At 36.0% G+C, this 25,519-nt stretch overlaps 3 protein-coding genes across 3 annotated transcripts; 2 read left to right on the top strand and 1 right to left on the bottom strand.

Annotated features, from left to right (window-relative positions):
- The first annotated feature begins 243 nt into the window (after positions 1–243).
- LOC115974829 (zinc finger protein GIS2-like) lies at positions 244–665 on the top strand. Its single transcript, XM_031095357.1, has 2 exons — positions 244–509; positions 592–665. The coding sequence occupies exons 1-2, from the start codon at positions 291–293 to the stop codon at positions 613–615; spliced, it is 243 nt and encodes an 80-aa protein (XP_030951217.1). The 5' UTR covers positions 244–290; the 3' UTR covers positions 616–665.
- A 2,247-nt stretch (positions 666–2,912) lies between these two features.
- Positions 2,913–3,686, top strand: LOC115966602 (secreted RxLR effector protein 161-like). The gene has a single exon (XM_031085807.1). It carries the CDS (start codon positions 2,913–2,915, stop codon positions 3,684–3,686), a length of 774 nt encoding a protein of 257 aa, XP_030941667.1.
- Positions 3,687–13,349: 9,663 nt separating this feature from the next.
- LOC115978108 lies at positions 13,350–15,463 on the bottom strand. Its single transcript, XM_031100131.1, has 2 exons — positions 15,280–15,463; positions 13,350–14,307 (listed from the first exon to the last, which is right to left on the bottom strand). The coding sequence occupies exons 1-2, from the start codon at positions 15,371–15,373 to the stop codon at positions 13,673–13,675; spliced, it is 729 nt and encodes a 242-aa protein (XP_030955991.1). The 5' UTR covers positions 15,374–15,463; the 3' UTR covers positions 13,350–13,672.
- Between the last annotated feature and the right edge of the window lie 10,056 nt (positions 15,464–25,519).

The raw sequence follows: 25,519 nt of genomic DNA, 5'->3' as shown, positions 1-25,519 counted from the left end.
TGCGTGGCTTAACAATGAAATTTGATTCATATAAGATGCGCTCTGAACATACGATGAAGCAGCATCTTAGGGCGATGTCCTCCATGATTCGAGAGCTCAAATCAGCTGGAAACAATCTTACTGACGAACAACAAGTCCAGGCAGTGATTCGTTCACTACCAAGTTCATGGGAGACGATGTGTCAAAACTTGACCCATAATGAGAGCATCAAAACATTTGATGATGTGGCTCGTCACTTGGAACTTGAAGCTGAGCGCCTTGAAGCAACCAAGCCGATTAGTTCTGTGCACATGGCTGAGACTAGCTCGCGTAAGGCATCTAGGCCTAAACGCAAGCAACCTGATTACGCTCCTGGACAAGAGAGACCTAATGGGCCACCGCCTAAGAAGGCTAAGTTTGTCAAGCGGAATACTAGAGGAAAGCGCGCAAAGAAGGACAAGTCTAAGTTGACTTGTTATAATTGCGGAAAGAAAGGACATTTTGCTCGTGAATGCGCTGAGCCCAAAAAGGTAACACCTAATCCTACATCTCATCATGTTTTTGTAACTAGTCATGTCCTTGTTGCTAATTCTGCTCCTATGTGGACTGTAGACTCAGCGGCAACAGAACATGTAGCAAGAGATAGAGTGGGATTTGTGGAGTACCGCCGGATTCCTATTGGCAGTAGAGACATCAAGGTGGGAAACGGAGCTAGCGTAGAGGTACTTGGAATTGGTACCTACAAGCTAGAATTGCGAGGTGGTCGCACTCTGTTGCTCCATGACGTGTTGTATGCTCCAGAGATCCGGAGGAACTTACTTTCCGTAGTTACTTTGTTAAGACTTGGTTTCCGGTTTATTTTTGAGAATAATTATGTTTTATTGCATTTGGGAACAGTTTATTATGGCCGTGGTTTTATTTCAAATAGTTTTTTAATTTTGGACATTGAATATTATAATAATGATAGTTCAGTTTTTTTGACTTCATCTGAAAATGCTTCTAATAATTCAAGTATATGGCATGCTAGGCTTGGTCATATAGGGCAAGAGAGGATGACTAGGTTAGCTAGAGAAGGCCTTATGGGCAATCTCGCTAAGGTCACTTTGTCCACATGTGAACATTGTCTTGTGGGAAAGTCAAAAAGAAAACCATTTGGAAAAGCCACAAGGGCATCTTTTCCATTGCAACTAATCCACTCTGATATATGTGGTCCAATGAATGTGAGGGCAAGACATGGTGGTTTCTACTTCATCACATTTATAGATGACTATACACGTTACGGTCATGTCTATTTGATTTCTTATAAGTCTGAGGCTTTAGATTGCTTTAGACGATACATGAGATTGGTTGAGAATCAATTAGACAAGAGCATTAAGGCTCTTAGAACTGATCGTGGGCGTGAGTATCTATCTGAACAATTTAAGGAGCTCTGTGATGAAAAGGGAATTGCAAGGCAGTTAACCATGCCTTATACACCGCAACAAAATGGTGTGGCGGAAAGGAGAAATCGAACACTATTAGAGATGGTTAGGTCAATGATGGCGCAAGCAAACTTACCGATTTCGTATTGGGGGGATGCACTTTTGACTGCAGCCTATATACTTAACCGAGTGCCCTCTAAATCGGTATCTTCCACACCTTATGAACTATGGACCGGCAAGAAACCTGATTTGAATAACTTGCGGCCATGAGGTTCAACAGGTTATGTTCACAATACTTCTCATAGATATGGGAAGTTAGGGCCTAGAGGAAAGAAGTGTATCTTTATAAGATATTCTGAACATTCCAAAGGCTATGTGTTGATAGGTGAACAACTTGATGGAAGTGTAACTGAATTGGAGTCACGTGATGTTGATTTCATTGAAAGTGAATTCCCTAACATAGGTGAGGTTGAAAAGAACTTGATTCTTTATGAAATGATGGATCAAGAGGTAGACGCCCCAAGTAGACTAGTAGAGGACAAGGAAGAAATTCTTGAAACTCCTAGAGACAGTGGGAGCGACTCACAACCTAGTGGGAGCACACCACTAGAAGTTGATCCACAACAACCTCAGCCACGTAGAAGCAACCGTGGAAATATTCCTCGTCGTCGTTTTGAGATTGAGGGGGAAGCTTTCATGATTGCTTCACAAGATGATGATGAGCCAAAAACTGTGCAAGAGGCTCTCTCATCTTCTGCTAGTAATGAGTGGATGAAAGCAATGAATGATGAAATGGAGTCTATGAGGACTAATCAGGTCTGGGATCTGGTAGACCTACCGTCAGGGCGTAAAGCAATTGGGAACAAATGGGTTCTTAAAATCAAACGTAAGGCGGATGGGTCAATAGAAAGGTATAAAGCTCGATTAGTGGCAAAAGGATACACTCAAAAGGAGGGTGTTGATTACGAGGAAACTTTTTCTCCGGTTGTGAGGTTTGCCTCTGTTCGACTCATTTTGGCCATTGTTGCAAACTTGAATTTGGAATTATACCAAATGGACGTTAAGACATCCTTTCTCAATGGAGAACTAGATGAAGAAATCTATATGGATCAACCTATTGGCTTTGTGACCAAAGGTCAAGAGCACAAAGTGTGCAAACTTAAACGATCCATATATGGTTTGAAGCAGTCGTCTAGACAATGGTATCTGAGATTTCATCGAGCCGTTCTAATGAATGGGTTTACGATGATCGAAGAAGATCATTGTGTCTACGTAAAACGATCCAAGGGAAGTTTCATTATTTTATCATTGTATGTCGATGACATATTGCTGGCCGGTAATGACATGGAGATGATTATCGCCACAAAAGGGTGGTTGTCTTCTAACTTTGAGATGAAGGATATGGGTGAGGCAGATTATATTCTAGGTGTTAAAATCCTTAGGGATCGCTCAAAGAAACTTTTAGGTTTATCACAACAAACCTACATTAAGAAGGTTCTTGAGCGTTTCTAAATGCATAATTGCAAACCCATAGATACTCCAGTTGCCAAAAATGAGAGCTTAAGCCTGGATATGTGTCCTAAGACTCAAGATGAAAAAGAAAAGATGGCACGTGTTCCTTATGCTAATGCAGTTGGAAGCTTGATGTATGCAATGATGTGTACTCGGCCTGATATATGTTATGCTGTTGGATTAGTCAGCAGATTTCAGTCTAATCCAGGACTTGCTCATTGGAAAGCTGTCAAGAGGATATTAAGGTATCTAAAAGGGACAGCGGACTACATCCTTTGTTATCAGGGCTCAGATTTGCGTATGATTGGCTATAGTGATGCTGATTGGGGTAGTGACCTAGATGAACGTAAATCCACATCTGGATATGCTTTCTTGCTGAATAATGGCGCCATCACTTGGAGTAGCAAGAAACAACCCTGTATAGCATTATCAACTATGGAAGCAGAGTATGTAGCATGTTCAGCAGCTGTTCAGGAAGCAGTTTGGTTGAGGAGGTTCTTTCAGAATCTTGAGGTTGTCAAGGATGCCTCGGATCCCGTTACGGTACATTGTGATAGCATGGCAGCACTTGCCTATGCTAAAGATTCTAAGTATCATGGTAGAACCAAACACATTGATATACGATATCACTACATTCGAGACATGGTTGCTCACAATGAAGTGGTTCTAAAACACATTTCTACAAGCCTCATGATTGCTGATCCTCTTACAAAGCCTATAGGAAGGGATGTCTTTCAGGCTCATGTTAGGAGTTTAGGGCTACGTAGAATATGATAATATGTTGTTTTTAGTTACCATTTATTGTATTTTTTTTTTTTTTGGGATATTTTGCTTTAAATACATATGATGTTATTCAGTTAATAATATGTATGTTTACACACACATATACCATATGATGAGTTCTGTGGTATGAAAGGTATGTCGGCAGGCTTAGGTCGGCTCACTCACACGAGCGATCGCCTCTAGCACTTAAGTAGTGGGTAGAGATGAGACATTATGTCATTCAATGCTTATGTAGCATATATAGATGGTTGACACAAACAGATGTCGCCTTAGTTGGGACTAAGATGAGGTCTATAATATATTTATCTTGATTAGACCATACATGGATAGCCCATGATCCATGTAGCCTGTGGTTAGCCAGATGCGAGAACTTATTTAATGCCTAAGGTGGCAAGCAAATAAAGGACTCGAGTTAGGCGCTTAAGTAGCGACTAGACTAAGATTTGTATGGTGCATTGAGTTAAGACATACGCTCTTTCTTAAGAGAACTCCACCGTAGCATGTATTTCATACTACATGTGCTTGCTCGACCAAAAGTGGAGGTGAAAGAATAAATCCCTGCTTCTTCACCGTGTGAGTCCTATGGACCTTTCATTAAGATCCTTTTTTATGCCCTTGTTACTTTTGACTATGTCATGAAGCTGAGGTTTTGATGTCTGCTGCTTTGGCATGTTACCTATGGCCATGTTGGATTCGGTCTAAAGGGACATTGCTGGGAAAGCGATTAGACCAAAGTTGAAGGACATGAGTGCAAAGGGAAGACTATTTTTGTAACACATCCTTATATTTGTACTCACTGTCGACAGGTTATAGCGCTTATGGTAGTGAAATAATCGTGAGTACATCTAGATAGTTATGTTGGATCAAGCATAAGTCTGAGTATTAAACTCAAGAGGGGTTAGAGATGCTTGATTTGATGTGTTAATATATGTCTAGGGCATAACGAGACACTTTAGGGATGTTGCTATGCTGGTCTTGGTATAAGATTTAGTACAGTGCTCCCAAATTTGTTTTTTCAAGTGTGCTTGACGGTCGCACAACCTATTTGCCAGTATGAACACACTGAGAAACACATTGAGAGATGGATAATAGGGCCATGCCCACAATGGATGAGTGGGAGATGTTAGAAACTGAAAAGAATATGGATGGACACCCAAAGTGGGCATGTCCTTTTGTATACTTCAGATTGTAACACCTAGGAGTTATGGAGTAATGATTTAGACCATTACTCTACCCCACTAAGCCCACTATTCCACTCAGCATTAATGGAATGGTGTGTATATAAACACCAAGAGTGGTATCCATTGTATAGGAAACGAATTCCACATTTTCTCATAGTGTTTTTAGAGTGTTGTGAGGTTCTTAGGTTGTGGGTTACGTTTGCATCACTCTAGTAGTGTGCAACACCGTTGGAGAAACGTTTTTGGCTCGTGGGTTGCACAAACTGGAATTCAAAACGTGTTTGAATAGCTGGTCTACGTGGAGGCTGGCTCTAGACAACGTAGAACAATCTCAAGGCTCCTGTGTGATCGTCGGTTTAGTCCGAGAGAGGTATGCCGAAAAACCAATTATTTGTATTCCGCTGCGTGTCTATGTTTCTTACACAAAGGACAAAATTCCCCTGGGACTTCAGAATATCACTATAAAAAGGGGGGAAAGGTTGCGAAGAAGGGCAGAGATTTTTGGAGTGAAAGAACTATTGATAAAAATTCTCAAAGAAGAGAAAACTCAGGGAAAATTAGTAACATTACTTCTCAGTATCCTAAAAAAGCCACTATTGCACATACTCAAATTCAAAAAGAATCAAACTTTGCAAGTCTTGAAGGTTGGGATAACTATTCAAGACTGTAATTTTTGAGCTTGCTTGAGCCTTGTATCACGTCTTAGTGAGCGTACTGTAACCATAATAAAGAAAATTCAATGAAATACTTTCTACTGATTTAAGGATCCTTATAACGTTACTTTGTGCTTTGTTATTTTATTCTCTGCATTGACTTTGCTGTTTTGATTTGTTGTTCAATACAAATATCTTTGTTTGTCAATTTATATGTATTGTAGAAAGCATGCCATGTGCACTACTTGATTCTTAAACAGCCTGTTCGCTACGGTGAATCAAAGCCTGGTCCACCAAACTACAACTATTCGGCCTGGGATCCTTGGGCCTGAGTGTTAAGAAAAAGGCACTCTCACAGAAAGTTCAAATAGTGTGTAAAACATTAATGAATGTTTAGACCCCCAATTTTAATAATACCAACACAAGCTTATACACAAACAATATATGTGCGGAATAATGAATATAAGCTATAACCAAATAGGTAAAACACTCTATACCATAATTAATCACAAACACAGGAACAATTAAATATAAAGAGTAAGGGAAGAGAGATGCAAACACAAAGATAATATCGGCACATGTTATTGAAGAGGAAACCAAAAAACTCGATGAAAAACCTCTCTGATGCCCTTCAAGCGGTCAAATGATCCACTAAAGAATAAAATTGGGATACATGAATAGTAGAAGACCCTCCAAGCATAATCTACCTAATGCACCTAAGCCTTCCAAGCTTCTTGCTTTAACAGGGTTACGCCTAACCTTGTTTTCTTTAGCTTCTTGGATCCCGCAATAAGCTCATTGCATCAACCAAACAATTTGGTTATCTCCGAACTACTTCCCAAGCACCAAAGTACCTCCTCACTAATATGGGTATGGTGAGATAAGGATTTGGCAAAATGTACCTCTCAATGATATGTCAATGGAGATGGTGAGAGTAGAGGAATTTGGAGAATCAAATGACAAAGATTGTGGATGAGTCAATCTTGTTTTTCTCTAGGGTTTCTCTCTCAAAATTCTCTCTAGAAGCTTTCTACATTTCGTGGGTATAAGGGTATTTATAGTAGTGTATGTGAGGAATGTGAAAAGTCAGTTTTCATCCAAACAGGGCATTCTGGTGACTCAGCCTCGCGAGTGGAACGAGTGGCGAGCTAACTGCCTGGCCAAACTGTACATTTTGTTCTGTAGTGCTCTAGCTGTCATGACCTTTCAGTTCCCTACATGCTTCACACGTGTGCCACTTTGACAACTTGCCAATCGTGAATCAATCGCAAGATCTAGTCATGAGACTCCTTTGATTGCACACATCTTGAGTTTTCTTCATACTCTCTCACATACAACCCTTACATAAATCCCACCTAAATACAAGGTATCTAATTGCTAAAATACAAGCAAATTTGGGACAGAATAAAGCCAACACTTGATTAAATAAATTCAACCTTACATCATACCACAATATAAAATTTCATGATCAATGACTTGTTTATCCACTTTGAAACACAAAAATGAACCTTTAAGATTGTTGGGAATATTTTAGTGAATAAACAAGTTTTGATACGACAAATAATATCCTAAATAATTAGCAAGAATATAAAATAAGAATAGATTAAAACAATATCACAATGCTATACAATCACACTATGAAAACGTTGCCCTTAAAGGTTGATTCATACCACTCGGAGGAAAACTTTGTGCAACTGGTTCTCTTGGCCAAACAACCTCCTAAGATTAGACTATAGCAACAACCTTCATGATGGACAAACTTCCACTCACGAAGGTTCAAGAACAACCCTCCATTGCCTTTCCTTTAAACAAAAATATAATTGTAGAAAAATATGTGGAAGAGTAATATAATAGAATTGTGTATATCTAAATATAGAGTAGTAAAATATGACTTATAGGAAAGGGTGTGATGATGGGTATTATATAGGCTATTCATGACAATAATGGTCTACAGTTATTGGTTACTAATAACCCATAAAAGCCCAACGACTATATTATTTATTATTCCCCAACGGCTATTTTACTTAAAAATTCGCAATGGCTTGAAAATAAATAATAATAAAAGTGTTTGAAACACACACACCCACATCAACACAAAACACATCCACTTAGTTTATTTTTACGATTAGCATCCAAAGTCAGTGTTTTAATACATTTTAAGAATTCTTAGAATGAGCCAGCAATTATGAACCATCGCATGATAACAAAGTAAATGTTTAATACATGTTAAGAATAAAAGAATTGAAAGTCAAAGATTTCAATTTTTGCATATCTCCTCTTTGATGAGAAAAACCTTTTATTGTGACAGTTTTTGGTTCTCATTAAAATGATAAAATATGTAGATTGAAGTGGCTTTTCATTCTTCTTCTCATAGTCATGCTCCAGTTCCTCCATCGCATAAATACCTAATGATTAAATAAAACCTAAAAAGCAACAAATGATTAGAAATCTAAATGGGAAACAGATACATATCTACAATTGTACAAAAGAACCATAACTTGTTTGATAGGTTATAAAGAACTTTCAGAATTGAAAAGATGGCTTTAGGAATTGGATCTTGCTAATTTGCTCTACTCAGGAGATTGGCTTCAACAAAAACTTTTTGTATTTGACTGTGAAAGAGAGCCTGGGAAACAGAAGAGAGAGATTGGCTGAAATGGTAAGAATGAAGATAGCCAGAGAGAAGAGAATGAGTCACATAATACCATAGGTCGGGTATAAAATTATTTTTGGGCAAATTACACTCCTCTCCCTTGAGATTTGAAGAAATGACACCCCCCTCCAAACTTGAAGGGAAAAATATATTTTCCCCCTTGCAATTCATTTGACCAAACTAACATAAATTAGAGTTAAAAATGTTGTATTAAACTGCCCTTTGATTAAGGGCGAATTTGAAAAACTATTCTCCACTTATCCTTAAATTTACCCATTATTTTTTTCATGAATCAGTCGGGTATTAAATCAAAATAAATAAATCCAATTAAAAATGAAAAAATAAAAATGTTGATGAGGTAAATTGTGAGAGCTCCAAAGCTTATGTGTTAAACTCTAATGAGGTAAAAAATAAGTCAAAAGCTTTGGTTTTATAATGTGTGTGTCTATATATATATTATGGGAAATGTTAATCAATACCCTAAAAGCATTAGTTTAGAAACTATTTTTAGAAATATTTTATGAGAAAATTATAAAGCAATTAATTTTGTTGACATCTTTTTATATTTCTCATAAAAGTAGTGTCAAAACTCTCCAAGTGTGGTTTATTAACAATTTTCTTAGGGCATCCATTAACATGACCCATAAATTATAGATAAAAAATCAATAGCTACCTCATTTATAAGAGTATTAGCATTAGTTCGTGCAAAAATTTATGTCTATTTTAGCATAAAAAATTATTTTTTCTATTGTACACACTCATTTTTCAAAATACCACACATCAGATTCACTTGTACACTATATTTCATTATAATAACAAATATTTTTAATTGTTTCTCTTTCTTCACACACAACAATCACCATTCATTTTCTTCCTCCATCCTTGGGATATGTAAAGAAAAAAAATAAAAAAATAAAAAACTAAATGTAAAATGAATAGTGTCAATATAAATTTATACAGTTACTGTAGCAAATTTGTAAATTTATATAATTATACAATAACTAATGTGGGTCAATTTTAGGCAAAACTGGGTAAATTTTACACGTTTTTATATTATATACTAACTAATGTAAGTACTCTAAAATGTTTAAATTTTGAGTTTTTTATACTTAAATTATGCGTAAAAGATGAGCTTATGATCAAAAAGCAAATAACATCTGATTGATAAGAAATTTGACATGAGTATTAGGAATATTGAGAAAATATAATTTAGTGATGAAAATTTTAAAATATTAATTCGATAAAAAATTAGTAGGTGGCGTAACTTTATTTAATGTTAAATTAGATGTAACTTGATCTAACCCAAATAGAACATTAATTATTTAAAATATTCTAAAAAAGATAATGAAGTAAACCTTTCCTTAAGTTTTACACCACATACTGCTTTATAATTAAGTACTGCGAATACTAATGATAATATTTTGAGAACAGTGGATGAAAATGATGATTGAAACAATTCCGAATCAAACAATTCTTATTAGAATAATATTAAAACACAAGTGTGATTAGAAAATACTAAAAGTTGGAACAATGTACGTATATTTTTCATAATTTATTATATACATTTAAATATTATTCAAAGAGGATTTTCTAAGAATAATTATAATATATTGTAAACAATTTAACAAAGCAATTCAATATGATTAGTTTTAAAATATACTTTATGTTGAGAATAGTTATCTTATAATTTTGTGATACTTATTCTTTTTAAATGTAAAGTAATTTTGATTTCATTCATAATAGACATGTACATATTAATAGACATTCCATTCATAATTCCATTTTGATTCCATTCGTGACGGTGCCATCGCAGCATAAGCAATCAGCTATGCAAGGTTGGTCAATGCCTCAATAACTGAGCCTGGCTTGTCGTTGGTTAGGCCCCTGTAGATTAAGAATGGGATGTGGAGTTCTAAGTCAAATCACAACTACGATGTGAATTGCTATTTTTGGGGGTGGGTTATATGGGAAATTATGAGGTGGTTTGTGGTTAATGGCAGTGATAGCTGGGGCTGTTGGTTAAGGGATTGTCATGAGTCTGGCCCATATGGGTCAAGTTTGATATGGGTTTCGAGCATGGGGTTTATTGGCCATAATGGGTTTCGGATTGGCATGGGCTTGGTTAGTTTGAGTAAATCGGATTAGATGAGGGTGATTGTGGATAACGAGTTTGTAATAAGGAGGCTTCGAAGGGAAGTTGCTTTGGTGAGTTGTTTGCAGACATGGCAAAATAGGCAGGCCAGGTTTGGGTTTGGTTGATTGGTATTTTTTAAAATGATTTAAAAAAAAAAAAATGTATTTGTCACTTTGTAAGTCATGTAACAAATTACTTGGTGTGAAATACATTATTCTGAATTCACCACTTATATCAAGAAAGAGCACAATTCAACAAATTGATACTTAATAATTATAAAATTATACAAATCCCGACTTTTCTAACCAAAAAAAAATAGCATAAATATAAAGGAGTGTAGTCTAGCATTTGAAAATTTAATTAAAAACAAACACACAAGTTTCCCTTCTACACAATATCAATATCCCAAAACATATAACAAAATTGCGAATGCCCTATTGGATAGGTAATTTGACAAAGAAAAAAAAGGTAAATTACAGTAAATCCACCTGTAGTTAGGCCCATTTTCACTTTACCTACCCATAGTTTAAAACTTGACACTTTACCCACCTGATGTTGACTCCGTTAACCTTCCGTAACCCACCTCTCCATTTGCTATTAGAAAAACACATTTTTAAGCATAAACAAATATAACAAGAATAAAAAAGCTAGGGTTTTAAATTGTGAATTGGGCAACCAAATTTACACAATTTCTAGCTAAGCCCAGTCCCTTCCTCGTCACTTTGCCTACCCATAGTTTAAAACTTGACACTTTACCCACCTGATGTTGACTCCGTTAATCTTCCGTAACCCACCTCTCCATTTGCTATTAGAAAAACACATTTTTAAGCATAAACAAATATAACAAGAATAAAAAAGCTAGAGTTTTAAATTATGAATGGGGCAACCAAATTTACACAATTTCAAGCTAAGCCCAGTCCCTTCACCGTCACAGTTGTAGTCGACTAGTAAATTCACTCTCCCATTCTTCTCTTCTCATCTCTCCTCAATTCTTTCTTTCTTTATCAAATTAAAATATAAAAAATGTAATCAATGTATAAGGATAAAAGAAACCCATTTATCCAAAAAAAAAAAAAAAAAAGATAAAAGAAACCCGCTACAATAACAACTTTTAGATGCAACATCTTTATAATGTGCCAAACCTCACTTGAACCACTAGCCCTTCTATGCAGATGGATGAATATGTGTAACAGATAAGAAGTGTAGTGCATCAAGTTAGCTGGGTGCAATTTTCATTGGAGAGAAGGAAATTGAGGGACAATAGGGGTTGGGGAAGAAATCTAGGAAGACATAGCCTACTCATGGTAGATATATGCTTTGGGATTTTTTTTTTTTTTTTTTTTTTTTTTAAAGATTCAGGTAATAGTTTTGATGTTGGAAGGTTCCTTTCTTTCTTTCTTTGATGGTGTTTGGTTGTGTAGAAAAGACCAAAAGTTAGGAGAGAGACAAGCTAAGATCAAGGTCAATCCACGGCAATAACAAACCAAACCCACCCTTAAAAAGTGTTACTGGATTTCTCTCCCTATCTTACACTCTGATCTATCACCTAGGAGCCATCACCATGACACCAAACCCATGGCTGACCTATCGTGATCCAAATCCACAGCTGGATTTTTCTTTACCTCACTCTTCAGTTGTTGGCTTATCTCTATCTCACTCTCTTTTGTTGATAACATTGCTAGTTGTTTTGAGATGTTGGTCTTCTTGTAAAATTTGGTTCAAAATTTTGAGTTGTTGTGAGATTGTTGATATCGTTATAGATTAAAAATAATTTCATTGAGCCCTTTGATTGGTGTGTTGTTCCTCCACTTTGTTCTCATTGAAGTTGATGAGCAATTAAAAACCCTAACTTTTATTTTTTTTATTTTTTTTATTCTTGTTATATTTGTTTTTGCCTAAAAATGTGTTTTTCTAATGACAAATGGAGAGATGGGTTACGGAAGGTTAACAGAGCCAATCTTAAGTGGGTAAAGTGTCAAGTTTTAAACCACGGGTAAACAAAGTGAAAATGAGTCTAACCATAGGTGAGTTTACTATAATTTGCCCAATAAAAAAACATATAAGAAATTTACAAATCTTGAAAACTATTTTCATAATATAATATCTTGAAAAACAACCTAACATTTTTGTTTAATTTTAGATGCATTGTAGTTGTCACTCTATTTCAATTAGGGAATATACATCAAAATTTGATTGTTTATTTATTTATACATTGTCGCTTTTAATAGGCTTGTGGAGTGACCATCACTAAGTGTATATATATATATATATATATATATATATATATGAAACTCCTTATTAAAGGCTCGAACCTAGGCTCTTGCCCCTTCCCCACAAACCCCACCCCATAAGAACTTGTACTTGTGAAGTGACTATCATGGTAAAGGTGTGTGATGGTCTCTTTTCATACTTAGCAATGCTTCTCGTACATGTCTATAATTTCAAATATATGTTTTTTATTCTACTACAACTAGGTTATCTTAGCGTGTAATTTATCATTTAATATCTAAATTTTTTTACTTATTGCCTTATTCAAGTGAGAATAATGCCCCAATAATGCATCTTTCAATTCGCTTGAATGCAACTAAATAAACATCTCATATATGTATATGAATGGCGTTATCCAAAAAACATTAAAAATTATATGGTTTCTTAATAAAAATAATAATCACGTGGCACTAGAATTATATTTATCAATTTAATTTTTTTTACAATTTTTTTTTTATAATAAAAAAACGTGTCGGATCACGAGTCAACTTGTTTTTACTTCAAATAAAAATATAAATGTTCAAGTTGGGTTATCTGTTATCGGGTCCCAACTTGTTTTTCCATGTCTAGTTGTTGGGATTAATTGAATGTTGAGTTTGAGTTCAGAAAATAAAAATAAGGGAAAAGAGAAACAACATGACCACCTAGAACTTGCCAATCCTAGGCTTCACCACCTGAGGGTGCTTAGAATCACCACCAAGATTAGCGAAACATCTCTAGTAAAAAAAAAAATTATTTAAATTGCTCCACTCAAACCATTTCATCTTTCTAATAAGTTTCCAGGATTATATTAAGGCGCAATTACAACCCAAAGAATCCTCAATCATAATAAAAGCTAAATTCAAATTTCAAAAATAAAATCTGATATCTTAAAAGCGCACACACATAACAAATTCTGAAATAATTTTGGTTGTGCTCGTTGCATGACAAACTGTCATCAATTGGCACCATAATAATAAAATTCTTGCAAACCACATATAACCCTTGAGCATGCCAAACGATTATTACTCTGGGACAAGGTACCTTGTGTTTCCGCTTTATGCGACGAGTGTTCCACTGCGTGTGGTGGTTGAAACAGAAGATCATTTTCACTCCTCTAAAACAACTTTCACGACATCTCGGCGTACTCCAATATCATTAATATAACGATTGACACAGTATGTGCCACAACTTGCCACCAGACGAGCAACGCTGGTAGCTGCATATCCAACTGGTGAAGAACGGGCTAGAAACGCAACTGGTACAGAAAGGATAACACCAGCAGCAGCTTGAAAGGTTGCCGCCTGACCACTCTGGCCCCCGTCAACAGTAGGAATCACTTTCCAGCCAGTTTTGCAGCATAATGCAAAGTCTTCACAGTTGTTTTTCATAACATCATAGACACCAAAGCCCTTCCGGAGGAAATAAAAGGCACGATGAATAACTTGTTCTTCTGACTCAGATGAAGCACGAGTGCAGGTACCTCCACGAGCTTTGGCAAGAAAGAAAGCTGGTGTGACACCATACTCATAGCGGTAGACATCTCCACCTGAAAGAAAACAATCTATACAAGAAGAGATGACTCCATCACTCCTTGATTGATCACTACATATTGGGCATGGATTGTCCAAAGGATGTTGAGGTAATGAGCTCCCAATGATGTGGTCTAACCCAGTTCCCGTACCAATTTCCTGGCCTTCTCCTCGAGTAAAGTGTATAACATTTCCCTTGTCAACATATATCCCTGTTGTTACAAAGTAGAATCTAGCTGTTTTTACTTGAAACAACTAAAATTGTAATATACATAGATCAAGCAAACTAGAAATCAACTCTTGCTCTATCGTTCATCTCAAAAAAGAAATCAACTCTTGCTGTAAAAACAATTTCCAAGAAAAGACGATTGTGTTCATTCAATCAAACACAAAGAACCCTTTAACTGCTAGTATAAGTGTATAACCCTTCTCTTTTTCAAATTACTGCTCTACTGGTATAATTAGATAAAGGTAAGCATTGATTAGGATTTCGGCATTGTAATCAACCCCAACAGTTCAACTATAGTCCTACAAAAATGTAAATTTGAGGCCAATTCCAAGAGCCCTTAATACCATTACGTCCATTACAAGATTATTAAAAAAATATGCATAGTTACCATTTCGAGATGCACAAAAGCATTTCTAAGTGAAAAAGACATAGGACACATTGAAAATATAGCATCTAATTGGGTTTTTGCTAGAAAATATAATAAATTATTAAAAATAGTATTGTGGTAAAATTCTTTGGGAGAATAGTCTTTCAAAACACAATTTCGGTTATATCACATCTTGCACTAAAATCATATTTTTTTAAAACAACAAAATTCAAAATTTCAATACTTAAATTCGTCATTGTAAATAAAATAAATATTAGTATTTTTTTTTAAAAAAAATCAGCACATAATTTAATGGAGCCATATTAACTTTATTTGTTTTTGTATTGTGTTCTTTCCTGAAACATTGGAGAGGTATGTCCCACAAACGTAACTCCAGTTTCGTAAATAGTAGTAAAATTTCCATCAAAATTTGTGATCAGGGTTGACAAAACAAACGAGAAATATGAGAAAAACAGATCCTATTATGAAGGAGTAAAGCAAATGCAGGAGTTAGATACTAATCAACAAAAATAAATAAAAATGATGATTATAGTCAGAAAGGAAAAGAGGAAAAAATGGAAAGGGCACCGTGGTGGGAGTAGGTATAGGCGAGTCTATAGGAGTAGATATGATCCCCAGGTTTTAGATCCTCCCTCTTGATCTTGTTCGTCAACACTCCCATTGCTTTGATCTTTCTCTCTGCTCTGCTCCCTTGTCCAATGCGCGCAATCGCTTCTTTCTCCTGTAAGGGATTCCTTTCCTTTCCTTTACTTCCTCTTTCCCTTTTTTATTTTTTTTATAATACACTCTTTGTTTTTAAATTTTGATTTTCATCCCTAAAATTTAAAGTGAAAATTAAAATTTAATGCTTCAAAATTTTTAAAAGTTATTAGTTTCGCTTTACTATTTGATTACACCTAAGTTAGTACTCACATGGATGGTATCAATTAATTATAAGTGTTTATTGGGTTTTAATTTTTATTTTTTTCATCAATCCTTTCCAGTATTTCGAGATGACTGTATATACAGGACATACATTTCCAGTTTGTCCCAACATTTCAACAATCTACCATGTTTAGCGCTAGGGGGAGTGTATATATAGCTCTAATTGAATTGAGCTATTTATAAACAACTCGTGTTTGGCTCCAGAAAAAAATTGTTAATATTCATTTACTTAGGAAATAAATTAAACTCAAACCCAAGTTTAGGATCAATTTAAAGGAGTCAAACTCAAGCATAATAATATAAAGCTCGATTAACTCAATTTAACTATATATTGTGTGTGTGTATGTATATATATATATATATATATATATTGAGAAACAAACACACACATATGAGAGAGGGAAAGGAGTTCTAATACAAAGACACATTACAACTCTACTCAAAAGTCATGGTAACTTTTAAGGGAGGGTGGGACAAGTTATACTACACACAACACACTTTCTTAAGTAATGTGGAACAATTACTCATTTTTTTCTTTATATGTTTATTTGTATAAATATATAAATAAAATATACTTATATACACTAGATAGTTGTGTACAATTGTAAATAAGTTCCTAAGATATTTTCTTCTCAAAAAGGTTCATGAGATATTAAATTAGTATTAATAATTTATTGATGATATAAATAGTTTGTTTTGCTATAAAAATCATATAACTTTTAACAATACAAGGTTAGTATGTTTAATTTTTACAAGTTCATAAAAGAAACTCATTCTATTTAAAGTAACTCTAATAATATAATTTCAACTATAATTTATTTATTAATTATTAGCATAGATTTGTGAAAGGATAAGAAAAAAATAGTTGTGATATTTACTGTATAAAGGAAAAGAATAAAGTCAAAAGTTTTTTTGGAGAAGAAATAAAGTGAACTAAGTTTGAACATGTAGTCTAGTTTGTTTTGTAAGCTTGAGCTCGACTTGTGTTCAAATAAATTTAAATAAATAGTCACGAACATTTAAGACTCAACTTATATACAACCTTACACGTCTGGCTAGAGATAGGGTGCAAAACTCTCAAAATGAGTGCCATGTCATGGCATTGATTCAAGTGTGACTTATTTCTTGCTGCATATTTAGCAAAATAGAGGCACGAGTTGCTACATCCACAAAATCTTTCACAGTAAATTTTATGTGGTAATTTGTTATGAATTCTTATCTACGTTCATCATTGATATTATTTTTTTACTTACCACTTACAAATTCACCAGATAAGATTTTTTATGAAATTATTATGACAGTGTTGTATCTCTAGTATTTCTCAACATAAGAAATTAATAGGAGAAAAGTAAAAATTTAAAGAAAATTAAATTTAAAATAATTTTTGTTACATTTTTTTATTATAAAAGATTAGAAAATTTTTTATTACGTTTTAATTTTAGGATAATTTTGTTATTAACATACTATCGTGCATGACATGTGATAACATATTCCATCCATTTAACTAACCAAAATCTAACATAATGATTGATGACTAATTTGATCATTTCTCTAAGGGATTAAAAACTTCAAATTGGAATAATATTTGGTTTGATTTGACCTAAAGTTCAAAGGGGTATTTGCGTATTTAACCTTTAAAATTTTTACAAATATACCAATTACTAAGTGGGGCTTGAGTGTTTTCTCCCCGGGCTACTAAATGAGAAGAAAACTTGTCAGGGGAAATTTGATGGCTAAATGACAAAAATGCCCACGTACAAATTGCAAATGGGCTTCAGAATGTTGCTTCTCTCTCTCTCTCTCTCTCTCTCTCTCTCTTTTTCCTGGGGCTATGGCGTGGTACTTTGTTTTGTTTTGTTTTGTTTTTGTTTTTGTTTTTTTGTTTAACTTGACATACCTTTTTTTCTAGACATAATTTTTATTTTTTAATAAATTTGGGTGATTGATTTTTTTTTTTTTTTGGTTGCATGTCACGTTTTTGTTTTAATTCGACATCATTTTTAATAAGGATATATGAATAAATTTATACGAACTCATTGTTTCCATCCTTGCTACTTTTTCACTCTCAACCAAACAAAAAGGAGGGAAATTAAAATCATTTGTATTCTCCCACTTTTTTTTATCCTCACATAATTTTCTATTCTCCAACCAAACGAACCCTAGTGTGGTTTATATGGGTCTTTTAAGAACATTTAATTTTTTAAAATCCAAATGTCTCTCATTTATCTATAATTTTTTTACAAATTTGAAGGAATTGGAGGATTTAAATGAAAAATGATCTTTTTGCATGAGCCCTAAAACAATCAAAACAAAACAAAAATTGTTCTTCTAAGTTCTAACACACAATCTCTCTTGTCACGGTAAGCATGATTATAGAAATACGCACAATAGCGACAACAAGGGGTGGTGGCGCAGTTGGCTAGCGCGTAGGTCGCATAGCTTCGTTGAGTTATCCTGAGGTTGAGAGTTTGAGCCTCTCTCAACCCAATATTGTTATGCTTTAGGTTTTCTGGTTACATTGAGAACTGACAAGGGATTTCACGTGTGCAACTTGTCAATGTAATAAAATATTTATAAAAAAATTAAAAACATACATAATATTCTCCATTCAACATCATGGTTTTCAAACCCGGATCATTCATTGAACTGTAAAAGGGAGAGATTCAAGATTTTTGAGGTCGAACCGGGGTCGAACCGTGATGACGTCATAATTAATTTAATAATTATTTTAAATATATATAAAAACATTAAAAACCAAACAGCCTACTCTCCCATGTAAAATAATTTCAACAAATTTCCCATGTAAATTCATTATTCGAATACCATTTCACAAGTATATATGAATCTCCAAGACAATTTTTCCAATTGAAATTTCAAGAAACTTTTCCAGTCATCAATCAACTAAAAGAAAATACCATAATACTACTTCCATCTACTATTACTTTCTGTGTGGTTAATGCAATCATAAAGCAACACTAAATTACTATAATAGAGGAGGCAAACGAAAACCCACAAGAAAAAAAATAATTTATTATTATTATTATTATTACCAAAAAAAAAAAAAAAAAACTGATAATAAGTCCAAAATTCTAAACATCCCTACAATTATTCTAATTAAGTAAAACCCATTTAATATTTTACCCATTTTTAGAAACCAGTAATTCTTATACTCAAAAAAAAAAAAAAAAAAAACCACTGAAAAATCGAGTATACTCCATGATCAGAAACATTCCTTTCCGAACCTCAAATGTAGCGATCAAAAACCATATCTTGCACACAAAAAAAAAAAAAAAAAAAAGATCGAAATAATTGTTTACTTTTTCTTTTCCTGCATTTTCTTCTGCAACCAAATGAAAAACCCAAAACAAAGAGCGAACCTCAAGAATAGAGGAATTATCAGAGTGAATATGAGGCCAGAATTACCGTAGGTTTCGCTGGAACAGAATGCCACTGCCGAAGCTGTCCTTTAAAAGCTGAGACTGTGCTGTGGACCGCACTCGTCCCCGGCATTGGGATACGCTGGAGCAAAGTGGCAGCGACGGAGGCGGGCTCAGCGAGCTACTGCGATCTTGGCTGAGAGAGAAGAGCGTGAGAGAGAGGCAATGAGTGAGTTGCGATTTGGGCTGAGTTGCGATGGCGACGAGGGAGAGAGGCAGAGACGAGAGAGTGATTGAGAGAGTGAGGAAGAGGCAAAGAGTGATTGAGAGAGTGAGGGACTTGAGGGTTTCGTTTCAAGGTAATTTAATCAGAATGCCCCAAACGACGCTGTATTAGGGAAAAAAAAGGGACAAAACGACGCTGTTTTAAGCTAAAACAAGGCAGTCCATTTGGACCATGTGAACCGATCACGGTTCACAGAACCGGACGGTCGGACCGCAGTTCGGACGGTTCCATGCTTTTTTCGCATGGAACGGTTCTTCACCTTAAATGGATCGTAGATGTGAATGGTTCGAGGGTTTTCTGGTCTTACCGTACGGTCCGGTCCGGGTTTAAATTCCATGTTCAACATTAATGTTCACAATATCTTCAAATCACATTCTTAAAAATATGATAATAGATATCTGAATGATTAAAACTGAAACCATATCTGGCACTGCATGTGTTTTGATGAAATGTGGAAACATACCCAGTAATAAGAAATTCTTCATGTGAAATTGGTGCTGACTTCATAAAAACAAAATTCTTAAAGTCAATTTCACTTAAAGAATGCTATTTCCTTGTTCCAAAAAAAAAAAAAAAAAAAAAAAAAAAGCATTCTTCATGTGAAATTGACTATGATTTGTTTTTCTTTTTTCTTTTTATGAAGCTAGCACCAAAACATTGGAGTGATAGAGATTTCCATTCACTAACTTGACTTTCGAAGGGTTTTTGGCCGGTATCACACCGGTACGTTCTGTTTAGTTTTATTGTTCTCATTCACGAGTACCCATTGGAGTGACTTGGATCCTACAACTCATTGACGATTTTAGTTCATCATAAAAAACACTTCATGCAAAAACTCTCAACTTCAATGAATGGTTACTAAGAATTGAATATAATAAAGTATGAAAACTAACTATTGATCATGAACAAGAACAAAATAGATTGCAAACCAATTAATTCTTGGAATTGAAGTAAGATCGAGAAAATTGTTTTAAAAAATTAAAATTAAATTTTTGGCACTTGGGTCAATAAGATAATGCAGTACATACTAGGTAAATCCGAAGGCTCCCACTTGCACACATTAACTTCAGGCATGACATGAACTTGGGAGTCATTGCCTTCCATTTTGAGCCTCAGATAGTGACTCACGAGTTCTTCATCGGTTGGGTGGAATCTGAATCCCACTGGCATCGATTCCATTCCTTTAATGCTTGTCATTTTTCAATAACTTCAACTTTCATTAATAAGAAGAGAAAAATATAAAAACAAAAACAGATTTTAATACATTATTAATCATACATCTTGTACTCTATTACCTTGTTATATATTTATTTTTTGAGAAATAATTACAACATGTTGCTAATCCCGCAGCTCAAACCCTTTACCCCCTAGACTCCCAAGCACTTTGTGCATAGGGAGGTGCCAATTTAGCTACAAGGCCTTTGATTATTACCTTGCTATTTAATTATTTTTTTTCCTTTACAGTACTATTTTTATAATAAATCCAACTTCTCATACTTAATTCTTTTAGTAAGGTTAAAAATACATAGGGATGGAATAAAATAATAATATTTAAGATATTTCTACAATAGACATCTATGATGTTAGCAAAACGCAAAAATCTAGCATTAGGTGTGGGTATTTAGCACCCAAAAAAAAAAAAAAAAACCATTAGGTGGTTTATTTATTTATTTATTTTTAAAGCAATTGGTGCCTCAATAAAATGCAAAATAACTAAAAACAAGTTTTAGAGCATTGAATGGGAATGCACTAAAATCCTATTTTCAAAACTTGAATTAAAAAAGCTGCTAGATACCTGAATGTTATCAATGTAATATCAATTTAAATAATTTTTATTAAAACTATAGGGCTTGGGTCTGGGTGACCAAGAGCGGCCCATGTGACCAAGGCCCAATATTGTGGGGATAGGATCAATCCACCAATAAATGTGCAAGGGTCTAAGTATAGCGTTCAAGAAACCCTATTGTGTTCGGGTCAGGTCAGGCCTGGTACAAACTAATAAACTAGGGGAAATCTAACAAGGGGACGTTCAAATTTAGGTCGGTAACTAAGCATTGTTAGTGCCTTTGGGAGACTCGCTACCGAACGTTATTTGGCGTTTGGAACAAGTTTCAAGAGAATTGTCAGAAAGCATGATGCTTTCCTAGGATTTTGGCGAAAGTGGAAATACGTGTAAATTGGTGAAATGATAATGATAAGTGCCCCATTAAGGAGAGACTATAAAAGAGGGATAAGAAGGCAAATAGAGAGTTAGTTGGAAAAACACTAGGAGGAACATAGGGAAAACACAGGAAATAGGAGTAGACACAAGGAAAGGTGGTAATACACACAAGAGGGAAGAGAGTGTGAGTAAACAAAGAGGGAGAAGAACGACAAAAGGGGGAGGTGTGTGGATCAAAAAGGGGTCTTTTTTGGAGAAGGATACAACTTGGACTTACTAGTTGGAGCTGGGGGCTCTACCTGTAGGATCACAAGTAAGCCCACAAATAAATAAATTAGGGGCCAAATCCTTCATACTATAGCCTAAGCAGGTTTGGGGACCACAATTGGTGCCGTCTGTGGGAATCCTACTTAACTTGAGGCTTCGAGCTAGCTTGATACTGTCCTATCATGGAGGGCCCGCATGTTGGAGAGGGTTCTGCTTAAGGAAATCATTCAAGGGCCTCCTCAAAGGGTCGTAAGAGGTTGGAAAGGGAGCATAGAAAGGAACAACAACACATGCAAGATGGACACGAGACAAGGCTAGATTCTGATGAGGGATCTTCATAGGGGGAATGAACTATGTCTTATCCTCGAGCGGTCTCACCATAGCAATCGGGTACGAGAGTTGGAGAATTTATGAAAGCAAGTTAATGACTTGGAGGTTGAACTGACGGGCCGACACCGTAGAAGAGACTGGGAGGATTCCTCTGACAACCTCGATTACATTACAGGAGAATCATCTTGAGGTAGCAGTTCACGACAGTCAAGAGACAGATCTTATGAAACCATGAGGCATCATCACGAATCTCCCCATCATGAAAGGTCCAGGCACCATAATGCTGCTTTGGACACTATGAACCATGCGTTAAGAAGAGCTACCCATTCACCATTTTCCGACGAGATTGAAAGTACGGAAATGCCAAGGTGATTCACTCGACCACCGTTCACCATTTATGATGGAAAACCGATCCGGTGGATCATGTAAGTCACTATATTCAAATGATGTCGCTCTATTCTCAGAATGATGGTTTGATCTGTAAGGCGCTCCCATCCAGTCTTAGGCCGACGGTTATGAGGTGGTTTAATGGATTAAGGAAAGGGTCTATTTGAAACTTTAGGGAGATAATGCAAGCGTTTGGGGCGCGATTTATAATGTGTAGTAAAGTTCCTTAACTGATAGTTGCTTTATTATCCATGAGGATGAGAAGTGGGGAAATCTTCCGATCTTATGTGTACGGGTATTGAAAGCTGTACAATGAGATAGAAAGGGGGAATGAGCGGGCAGCTGCTAGCACCTTCCAACTTGGTCTCCCCGAGGAGTCAGATTTGAGAGATTCTTTGACCATGCGGCCTCTCGAAGGCATGCACCAGCTTATGAGAAGGATTGAAGAGTATAATAAATTAGAGGACGACTGACTACAGGGCAAAGGTAAAGCCCCAGCTTCTTTGCAATACCATAAGGAGTATTGTCCCGAGAAGTTTCAGCAAAAAGCTGGGAAGGAGCCAAGGGCCCCCAGTGTGGGCTCAACACCGCGGACCGAGGGAGTTAATGTGACTTTCAAGGAGCCTGTCTATAAGATCCTTGAGTGCAGTAAGAATGATCCTTATTTTTTACGGTCGGGAAAGATGGGTGGGGACCTAGTGAGAAGGAATCAGTGCTTATATTATACTTATCACAGAGAAAAAGGTCATACTACCGAGCAGTGTCACGTGTTGAAGGATCACTTTGAGTAGCTTGTAAAAGCAGGGCATCTTAAGGAATTTCTGGTCGATAAGAAGGAGCAAGCATAGGCCAGGGATTGGGAAATCAAAATGACCATGTACTTCCCCCTCCCTTGGGAGTTATTGAGGTCATTCATGCAACCTCTAGGGGAGTAAATTTGAATAGTCGGAAGGGCATATTGAGTGTAGTGACTCTGCCTGAAGCAGACGTTACAGATCGACTTGAGAAGAGGCCCAGGAGGATTTCAATCCCGATCACTTTTAGTGAAGTAGATTTGGAAAGAATATCCCAGCCATATGACGATGCTTTGGTGGTGACTTATCAGATTGGAAAATTCCTAGGAAAGAGGGTCATGGTAGATTAATGGAGTTGAGCTGAGATCATGGACCTCGATCTTTATAAGGGACTGGGGCCGAAACCAGAGGATTTGAGTAGATATAACACCCTGCTTGTAGGGTTTGCTGAAAGGGTCGTGACTCCCGAGGGGCAGATAAAACTCCCAGTGGTGACTGAAGGAAAAGAAGTGAAAGTAAATTTTATTGTGGTCAATGCCTTCTCGCCAGTCATGATGATTTTAGAGCGTCCTTGGATTCATGCCATAGGGGCAGTACCATCAACACTACATCAAAAGATCAAATTCCCTATCGAAGATGGGGTTGCGATAGTCTGGGCCAATCAAAAAGTAGCAAGGTAGTACTTGGTGGCAGCAATAAGCCATGAGATTAAGTAGAAGGACCAAGTTAATCGAGAGCAGTTATAGAAATTACTGATAACCAAGGGTCTAATAGGGGTAGGCATTGTGGAAAATTTGGTCCAGGTATGAATTATGTTGTATTCCAACAAGTATTTCTGACTAGGAAAGAGCATGTCAGTAGAAGACCGAGTGGAAATTCTATTATATTTGGTGTAAAATTTGGACGTGTTCGCATAAAGTCCGTACGAAGTACCCGAAGTTGACCCGGCTTTTATTATACACATGTTAAATGTAGACCCTCTGGTCCCACCAAAGAAGCAAAGACCGATGAGGTCCACAAAACCTCATATGGAAGTAGTGAAGGAGGAAGTTGAGAAACTAAAATGGTTGGAGGCCATTAAGGAAGTGTTTTTCCCTTAATGTTTGGCTAATTCGGTGGTGTTGAAAAAGAAGAACGGAAAATAGAGAGTTTGCATTGACTTTATCGACTTAAATCGAGCATGTTCGAAGGACCCATTCCCGGTACTAAAGATAAATCAATTAGTTGATGCCATAGTTAGACACTAGAGGATGAGCTTTTTGGACGCCTTTCAAGGTTACCATCAAATCGTTTTGGCACCCAAGGATCAAGAGAAAACTTCTTTTATTACGCCTGAGGGAAATTACTACTATACAGTGATGCCTTTTGGGATGAAGAATGCGGGGGCTACGTATCAATGGATGGTTACTTGCGTGTTCAAGGATCAGATCGAGAAAATGGTGGAAGTTTACATTAATGACATAATAGTGAAGACTAAGAAGAGTGGAAGGCATGTGCGTGACCTGGTTGAGGTCTTTGAAATATTGAGGCATCACAAGTTATGCCGTCATGTAGAAAAATGTGCCTTTAAAGTGGGATTAGGCAAGTTCTTGGGTTATATGATAACCACACAAGGCATAGAGGTGAATCTCGACTAGATTATAGCTATTCAATAGCTACGCCCGCCCAACAATCCTAAAGAAGTGCAAAGACTTATTGGGATGATTGCTGCCTTGAATAGGCTTGTATCAAGATCAGCAGATAGATACAGATCGTTCTATCAATTGTTGAAGAAGTGGAAGGGTTTTCAATGGACGGAGGAATGTGACATGGCATTTAAAGACTTAAAGTCTTACCTAGCTAGTCCACCTATTTTATCTTGACTTGAGCCTGAGGAGGATTCATATATGTATTTGGCAGAATCCAATCATGCTATTAGTTCAGTGTTGATTAGACAACAGGAGGGGTTCTAGAGATCGATATATTATCTTAGCAAAATGTTGGTGGATGCAAAGACTCGATATTTGCCGCTAGAGAAAATGGCATTGACGCTGGTGCATGCTACGAGGAAACTACCGCATTATTTCCAAGCTCACATAGTATGGGTATTGACCGAGCACCCCTTATAGTCACTTTTGAGGAGGTCAGATTTCACTAGGAGGATAGCAAAATGGGGGACAAGACTGGGAACATTTGACATATAGTATAAGTCGAGAAATTCCATTAAGGGCTAGGTGTTGGTAAACTTTGGCTGAATTTACTCCTTCTCTAGGAGCTTCTATTGGAATATGTCAAGTCATGG

Source organism: Quercus lobata, chromosome 2, assembly GCF_001633185.2.
Source record: "Quercus lobata isolate SW786 chromosome 2, ValleyOak3.0 Primary Assembly, whole genome shotgun sequence".
NCBI lineage: Eukaryota > Viridiplantae > Streptophyta > Magnoliopsida > Fagales > Fagaceae > Quercus > Quercus lobata.
This window is presented reverse-complemented; position numbering and strand designations above follow the sequence as displayed.

Excerpts from the sequence above, each read along its gene's own strand:
- LOC115974829 (XM_031095357.1), top strand. The coding sequence starts at position 291 with ATGGCTGAGACTAGCTCGCGTAAGGCATCTAGGCCTAAACGCAAGCAA. Across the intron at positions 510-591 it reads AATGCGCTGAGCCCAAAAAG|ACTCAGCGGCAACAGAACAT; the intron begins GTAACACCTAAT and ends TGTGGACTGTAG.
- LOC115966602 (XM_031085807.1), top strand. The coding sequence starts at position 2,913 with ATGCATAATTGCAAACCCATAGATACTCCAGTTGCCAAAAATGAGAGC.
- LOC115978108 (XM_031100131.1), bottom strand. The coding sequence starts at position 15,373 with ATGGGAGTGTTGACGAACAAGATCAAGAGGGAGGATCTAAAACCTGGG. Across the intron at positions 14,308-15,279 it reads CTATACCTACTCCCACCACG|GGATATATGTTGACAAGGGA; the intron begins GTGCCCTTTCCA and ends TTGTAACAACAG.